Genomic DNA, 8299 nt, shown 5'->3' with positions numbered 1-8299 from the left:
GTTACCCTTTTTTCATTGACTGTGAGTCAGTTCCTGGCTGCAAAACCCAAGAGAGATGCAACTGAGACTCGTAGAAGACTTCAGCCTGCACCAGCACTTATCCATGCGAGACCTGTTGGCACCAGTGCATCCACCAGGGGTGATGCATACTTTGCAGCCTTGGAGAAGAAGATCGAGCAGGAGGAGAGACGAACAGTCGCATGATGTGATTCCTCAAGGAGAACCACCAGTTTGATGACGACTCATCTGCAGCAGAGACTGATAGAAGCCACGAGACATAGGCCTACATCTGTTCTTCATCACCTCACCATCACCACCACGGTTCTACGATTATTTTTCTTTTCTTTTCTTTTATCTTCCTTCGTTTTTAGACTTTATTGCTTTTATTCACCAACTTCTCACCAATTTTTACACACTGAGGACAATGTGATGTAAGTCTGGAAGAGGATGTTTATCCGTTACGGATCTATTTTTTTTTGTTTCGATTTTTATTTCTCATCTTTTTATGCAATTTTAAAAAAATTTCTTGCAATGTTAAAGACAATTTAGTATTTTCAGGAATGTTTGACACAAAACTATGATGATTTCGACCTGTATGCTTCTACTATACTCCACATGCTATCTCTTTTGTGGTTTAGTACTAAACTAGGCGTTAGCTAGAGTACTTGCAATACGAATTCCCACTAGAGGATTTCTATCAATGGAGATTCTTTTTGACAGGATATACTAGCTCATTCTATTTGGACTTAATTCAACATCTAATTTTCTCATCATTGATTATAGGCAGGCATCAAGATATACATACATGACATATTTTCCTTCATATTTACCACTCTTTGTTGTCCTGGATGGCCAGTTCATCTTTAGGTGGTACCATACCATTAACCCAAACCTCTATTTTTGAACCTCATATATTCTCTCCTTTAGTTTTATTTGCAGATATGTGCAAAAACGCCAGAGAGAAAAGAACAAGAAAGTTTTCAGTAACTCAAGAGAAGGACTGAATGGAATTGGGAGAGGAAGTATGTCAGCAATCTATCTAGCTTCGTGTTGCATCAGGAAACTCATTCTTACTAGTAATTTCTATTTAATATAAAAATAAATAAAATAAAAGGATATAAAAAATAATGAAAAAAAAAGAAAAAAAAAAGCATAAAGAGTCTTAGATGAGTCTTAGATGGTCAAAATTATCTAGTGCAAAGGCAATTGGTACTGATGTATGGAGCTATGGTGTTAAGAGCATCTCCATTAGTGTAACTGATGTTGGGTCTCTTAGAATTAAATTATTATGTTTTTTTGAAGATAAGAATAGTTAAGAGATTCTTGTATTTCTCTCATCCATTAGTGTAACCCATATTTTTATAATTTAATTTGTCTCTTGTTCTGTTTTCGTCGACTTCATTGTTTTTGTCGACGTCATTGTCGTCGACGTCGAGATTTTCCTCCGTCGTTGTGTCAGAAGCTAAACTATAATGCTCTGGCTCGGTCGCTGACTCACCGTGTTGGGTCCTTTTTAGCTTCACCACGATTTTCACTGATTCAATTGTAGTGGGAGGGGAAATTTGCAGAACCCTGAAACTGGTGACAAGTCAAAACTATACAGAAAAGATCAAATCAAATCGGATAATGAATGATGGGGGCAATTAATCGAGAGGAAACGAGAGGGAAGAAAAAGAAAGACCATCGTGTTGTGGGCTTTTGTTTTGATTTTTCTGTACAGCGATGGTGGAAGAAGAAAGTCGTCGACTCGTCATCCAGCCACGGTGGAAGAAGAAAATGAGTTTTCACCAAAAGAAAAATGAAATAAAAAATAAAAAATTAAAAACAAAATCACCCACTCACAAACCTCCACGTGGCGTAAGAGACCATCTCTTCCAACTCTTATATAAGGAGCGCTCCTCAGTATATTGGGCTTTTTCCATTTATTTTTAATAGATATGCCTATGAAACTGAGCCAATTTCTCCTTAACAAACCCTGATGGAGATGCTCTAAGACCTAGACAAAAATCTATGTTTGGGAAAATAAGAGGATAATTTTAAAAAGAAGATTAGATGGTTCTAAGACAAGGAGGAAGTGACTACTGTGTATTTCAACAACTCCTTCCTCTCTTGCTGTTTTACATGATATCCAGCTTCTTCAGAAATTAAGGTAACCCTAAACACTTCAGACTTCACCCCTAAAAGCATTTTGAATACCTAGCCTTAATTGCCTTGTTTATTTTTCTTTTGATGAGAACCACTAGAACTTTTAATAGACTGGAAGTTAGATCTAAGTGTATAAACTTTCGCATGACGGATCAAGGGATTAGTGATGCTTGGTGAGAATTTTTTAGGCTACACCTGATTGATGCATTATGATTGGATCACTAAGATTTTGTTAGTTCCTGCATTTTTCAAACCTCTTTTCTAGGAATAAATATTTGTTTTGTCTGAGGATAAAAAAAAGTCTAAGTCTTGGGGAGTTAATAACACTGGATTTTTATCATTTTATAGATCACTTTTAATGTCTTATGAGGTGTTTTAACTCTGTTTTCAATATTTTTATAAGTGATTTTTATGTTTTAGAGTTTCAAAAGTTTTTTTTTCAGGAAACTTAGGCTTATGAAGTGTATTTTAGAGCAAAAGTATTTTTTAGATAAATTAAGGCCGTCAGAAGTTTGGTAACCAATGAAGACCTTCTAATCGTCTGATCATCCCCAAATTCTGAGACAACATAGAAGAGACAACCAGCTTTCTAATGCAATTAGATTGGAAGCAATCCAACAGTTAGATCTCCAGATATCCCCAATGCACTGAAGGCAAATCAATACAGTCCAAAAGGTGAAGCTGTCCTCACCCGCGGCCGAAGGACCCTGAACCACGGCTCCAACCTTCTTACCCACAGTGGGCCTATTTCCGAGCCGGAGAAGCCCAACTCAAAGCCAAAGTCACTTGCTGCAGTTATTCTGTAAAGCCTAGATGCTCTAGGGAGAATAGATGCTATAAATACATTGTCTTTAGGTCTTTTACAAGTAGTCTCTTTTCATGCTTTAGAATAGAGTACTCAATTTTTAGGTTTTAGGTTTTACTTTTATGCAATTGTAGAAGGCCTTCTTGCCAAATCTGTCTTCAATAAGAGAACCTTTTCTTTATCCTTTATCTTTTTACTCTACTGCTTTTCTGTTTTTATACCAATGATGATGTTAAGTTCAGCTATGTGATGTGCTACGAGGTGAGGGAACAAGTTTTACCCTTATAAAAACAAATGAAAGCCGCAAGTGCACAGCTAATCAGTTGTAGTACTTAGGGATCGAATCCACAGAGATTTGTGTGCCTAGTAGTTTTCTACGGTTTCTAAGTTTATGTGTAAGGGAGTTTGGTGTTTGTCACGGATTAAACTAAACTAATGAAAGCAAATGAATCTATCCTAAAAAGCAAGTAGAAAATCGAATGGAAGCAAAATGAAACAAGTAGAAAATCAAACTAAAATAAGTAAAAATGCAGATCTATGAAAGCAAGTAAATATCGATTGGTTTGTAAACTATGACTAAAAACGCTGGACTTTTAGGAACTCTACAGGGATCATAATCGTTTTCAACACTAGGGATTTTAGATTAGGATTGACGGATATCAAAATATTAGGGTTATAGAGCTAGAGTATGGCGGTATGACTGCGTCACAGTCGTGATCATAACCAACTGTCTCTCGCAACCCTGACCAGTAGGTTTCCACTCTGGCCCTGGAAGGGAGAAAACGCAGGAGCTGCACATGACTCGTCAGTACTCACAACTTCGCCGTAGGTAGGTTTCCACTCCAACGGAAAATCGCCTATTTCATTCTAGGTCTGATACTTAATGAAAACTTCCGCAACACTAACTATCTAGATCACATACGAAGTGTTCAATCAAGCATAAATGCATTAAAGATAATAATAAACAGATAACATAGTTAAAATTCCATATCTGAAAACCTAGATGTCTTAATCGATTATGAGAGTCCCTTTCGGGAACCCTATGCCCAACTCGGGATCTACTCAGCCATGGCTGAGGTCAACAACATCATTGATTTTAATGAAAGCAATTAAAAATAGTAAATAAAAGAGATGAAAGAAAGCTTCTCTATTGATGAAATCAATTAGAGTCGAAGAATCCTCTCTAAAAATCGCATAAAACAGCTGGGAAAAAGGATTTTTGTAAAAGCATGAAATGTGATGTCTAAAAAACGACCTAAATGACAAGTATTTATAGTCTTCAATACTCCAAGGTCTCTAGGGTTCCGAAATTGAGGCTGGGAAATGACTTGGACTTCAGAAATGGGCTTCTTAAGTCGAAGATTGCTGGCCGCGGTCGCGTGAAGTGTAACCGTGGGAAATGAGGGCTTGGCCTCGGTCGAGTGGCTCTGATTGCGGTGGATGGGCTGTTGGCCGCGGTCGTCTGGCTTGCCGGCCGTCTTCAAATGTCTGCGGGGAAAATGGAATATCTTGAGCCAACCGTTTGAATGTCTCCAAACCAAGTGCATTTAAAACTGGTTGATTCTTCTGTTAAGTTTCCAATTTTGAGGGTGATCAGACGGTGAGAAGGTCTTCGTCTCTCCATGAGAGTTCTGACGGTCTGAATTTATCCTATATAGTCTTTTTGTTCCAATTTTCACTTTTTCTCCCAACTTATCTGAAAAGTCTTTTAAAATCCAAAAACATAGAAATCATTTGAAAAAATTTGAAATGGAGTAAAAACACCTGCAAAAGATATTAAAGTGATCCATAAAAATGGTCAAAATCCGGTGTTATCACTATGTCTGAGTAGTTACCTTGTTGGGTAAAGGGGAATATCAATAGGGTCCTCATGATTAAAAACATCTAGGTTTTTTAGATTAAGGATTTCTTTTTCTAATTGATTCTATCATACATCCCGATCCTAATGCATGTATGTTGGATTGATCACCTAGCATCTGACCTATGGTGTAATCAGAGCCACGACAATGATATATCAGATTGCCTGATCTGGATCTTATGAACATAACCATCATAGGAGATGAAAGCTACCTATAGAGTGGGCGTGAGCCGAGATGAATTATGTTTAGTTAATGCAAGATCTCTCTCACGACAATAGACAAAAGTTACTTGTCGAGTTTGAATGATTAGATGGTTAGGGTGACGATAGTTGGCTAATCATACATGTGTCTATTCTAGTTTCAGAATCATAGAAATTCCTTATCTAAATTCGTAATGTTATAGATCATGAACCCTAGAGAAAATCTATAATACCCAACGCTTTTTATCTATTTTTTACAACCTTTTTCTTTTAGTTTTTATTTCTTGCTTAGTTTATTTAGAAATCGTGACACAAAACCCCTTTTAATATGATTAGGTTTAGAGTTTGTCTTTCGTAGCAGTTAGAAATCCTCAACACACAAATCTCTGTGGATTCGATCCCTAAGTGGTACTTGGTTTGTTGTGCACTTGTAACTTATTTAGGTAAAACTTGTAGTTGCCCACTGCACCTACATCAATCACACACTCTTTGTGATAAATGTGAATGGCAGTTATGTGGCTGTACTTATCTATGTTGATGACATTGTTATTGCCAACAATAATGACGATGAAATCACTTAGTGGAAGGAAGAGTTGAAGAAAAACATTCAAGCTTTGATGCTTAGGTGCTCTGCTATATTTTCTTGGCCTTGAAGTGGCTGGCTCTAGTTCGGGTATTTTCATCTCTCAATGGAAATATGCCTCAGAACGACTAGAAGAAACTGGAATGTTGGCTTGCAAATCGTCTAGTATTCCAATGGATGCTAGTCTTAAGCTCAGTTTGCATTCTAAGGAACCTTTGCTTGAAGATGCATCGATTTATAGATGTTTGGTGGGAAAGCTGATGTACTTGACCATCACACGTCCTGATATTATGTATGCAGTCAACAAACTTTGTCAGTTTATTTATGCACCAAAGAGTTCTCATCTGCATCAAAGGAACTGTTGGTCTGGGTGTATCTTACTCTGTAGATTCTGATTTGATTCTCAAAGGGTTTACAGATGCAGATTAGGCATTGTGTATTGATACACGGCAATCAACCTATGGTTTCTGTATATTGCTTAGATCATCTTTAATCTCATGGAATTCAAACAATCAACCAATGGTTTCACATTCTTCAGCTGAGTCAGAATACAGGGCAATACAAGTTGATTTCTGTCCGGGAGATTGAATGGTTGGTAAAGCTGCTCAAAGAGTTTCAGGTGGATCAACAGTAACTTGTGGATTTCTATTGTGATCAACAGCTGCCACATATATTGCCAATAATCCGGTCTTCTACGAGCGCACAAAACACATCGAGAATGATTGTCACCTGGTTCGGGAAAAGATCATTAGTGGTTTGATTTTCACGAGAAAATAGAGCTTCAGCTTGCAGATGTCTTAGCCAAACCTCTTTGACTCTTTTCCCATCCCAGTTTCATTATCTCATAAGAAATATATCACTCAAATCTATATTCCTGCCATCTAGAAGGGGAATATTAGATATGTAGGTATATTGGTTTATCATATTAGATGTGATTTAGTCCTGGATAGTAATGTAAACCGGCTTTATCCTATATACATATATGTGATTGTTGTAATTCATTTTACAGCTATGAAACTTTCCCAAATAATCTTATTCTCTGTAACAACTTTCTTCTAACATAATCTGATGTTTTCTTCATGTAAGAGTTAACTATTACGTCCTGACTTGGGTTTAATATATGAAACTATAGTTGCTTAAGAGCAAAGACACGAACTTGTATAAAGAATTTTCTCTCTTTATTATGTTTAGAAACTTAGCTCAAAACTAAACATCAATGTTCTCACTTATGTTTATCACAAGCTCGATAAACATATATATATATATATATATTAGAGATCCTTTACTAATCCTATTTCTATTTGAATTAGATAACTCCTAAGTCTGTTAGGCCTATCTTATCCTAATCCTTATTGGATAAGGATGTATTGGGCCTTAAGATATTGAAGCTTATCCAACATTCACCCCTTTAAGCTTCAAGTCATTTCCAGAGAGGTCTTGAACTCCAATTAGGTCTCTAATCTTCATGAACTTTATTCTTGCTAGAGCTTTTGTTAGGATATCTGCACATTGTTCTTCACCAGGTACATGCTCGACTTCAATTTGGTTTTCTTCGACGCATTCTCTGATAAAGTGATAACGCTTGTGGATGTGTTTACTCCTGCCATGGAAGACAGGGTTCTTTGTGAGTGAGAGGGCGGATATTTTATCTATTCAAATCACTAACCTCTGAACCTTCCATCCGGTAATCTCACTCAACAAGTCTTGAAGCCAAAATTGCTTGTTTGTCAGCTTCCGTGGCAGCCATGAACTCGGCTTCGCATGAGGACAATGGAACTCTGTCCTGTTTTTGGGAGCACCAGCTGATCGGAGTGTCACCAAAGTAAAAAACATGCCCGGTTGTGCTTCTTCCGCCGTCGGGGTCTACATTATGGCTGCTGTCGCTGTAGCCAATAAGTTTCTTAGAACCTCCTTTCTTGAACTTCAAACTGTACGCCAATGTCCCTTGTATATACCTCAGTATTTGTTTCATCACTCGACCATGTGATTCCTTAGGAGCTTGCATATACCTACTTAGAACTCCAACCGCAAAAGAGAGATCAGGTCTCGTATGCAAGAGATACCTTAAGCAGTCGATATGTCTTTGATCCATTGTAGCATCGATGTCTGGTTTACGTTGTTGACCTTTAGTCATGTTCAAGCCGAACTCCATTGGTATGTGAGTAGGATTGCACGAGTCTAGGCCAGCCTCCTTTAGGATTCGGCACGCATATGCCTCTTTTTTAATCTCGATCCCTGCTTTGTTTTGGTTGACTTCTATCCCAAGGTAATATGTAAGTCTTCCTAGATCAGACATATCGAAATTTGACGACATTCCAACCTTGAATTCTTTGATGTTTTCCAATGTATTTCCTGTTACAAAGAGATCATCAACATAAACAGCCACAATAAGAAGATTTTCTCCTTCTTGCTTGCGGTACACAAAACTTTCTCTTGAATACTTCTTGAACTTCATGCTCTTCAAGATTTGATCAAGCTTTGTGTTATGCTCTTGGTGCTTGTCTCAAACTATATAGGGCTTTCACGAGTTTGAAAACTTTGTGCTTTTCTCCTTTCTTTTCAAATCCTTCGGGTTGTGAGACATATACATCTTCCTTTAGTTTGCCGTGTAGAAAGGCCATCTTGACGTCGAGATGATGAATTTCCCAACCATGGGAAGCAGCTAGACCAATAAGTAACTGAACTGTTTCAATCCTTGCCACAGGTG

At 37.5% G+C, this 8299-nt stretch overlaps 1 protein-coding gene across 1 annotated transcript; it reads right to left on the bottom strand.

Annotated features, from left to right (window-relative positions):
* Positions 1–7282: 7282 nt before the first annotated feature.
* On the bottom strand, positions 7283–8047 carry LOC112088509 (uncharacterized mitochondrial protein AtMg00810-like). Its single transcript, XM_024158817.1, has one exon. The coding sequence runs from the start codon at positions 8045–8047 to the stop codon at positions 7283–7285; it is 765 nt and encodes a 254-aa protein (XP_024014585.1).
* Between the last annotated feature and the right edge of the window lie 252 nt (positions 8048–8299).

This window comes from Eutrema salsugineum, unplaced genomic scaffold (genome assembly GCF_000478725.1).
Source record: "Eutrema salsugineum unplaced genomic scaffold, Eutsalg1_0 scaffold_8, whole genome shotgun sequence".
In the NCBI taxonomy this organism is placed as follows: Eukaryota; Viridiplantae; Streptophyta; class Magnoliopsida; order Brassicales; family Brassicaceae; genus Eutrema; species Eutrema salsugineum.
Note: the sequence above shows the minus strand (reverse complement) of the source record. Positions and strands in the feature narration are given on the sequence as shown.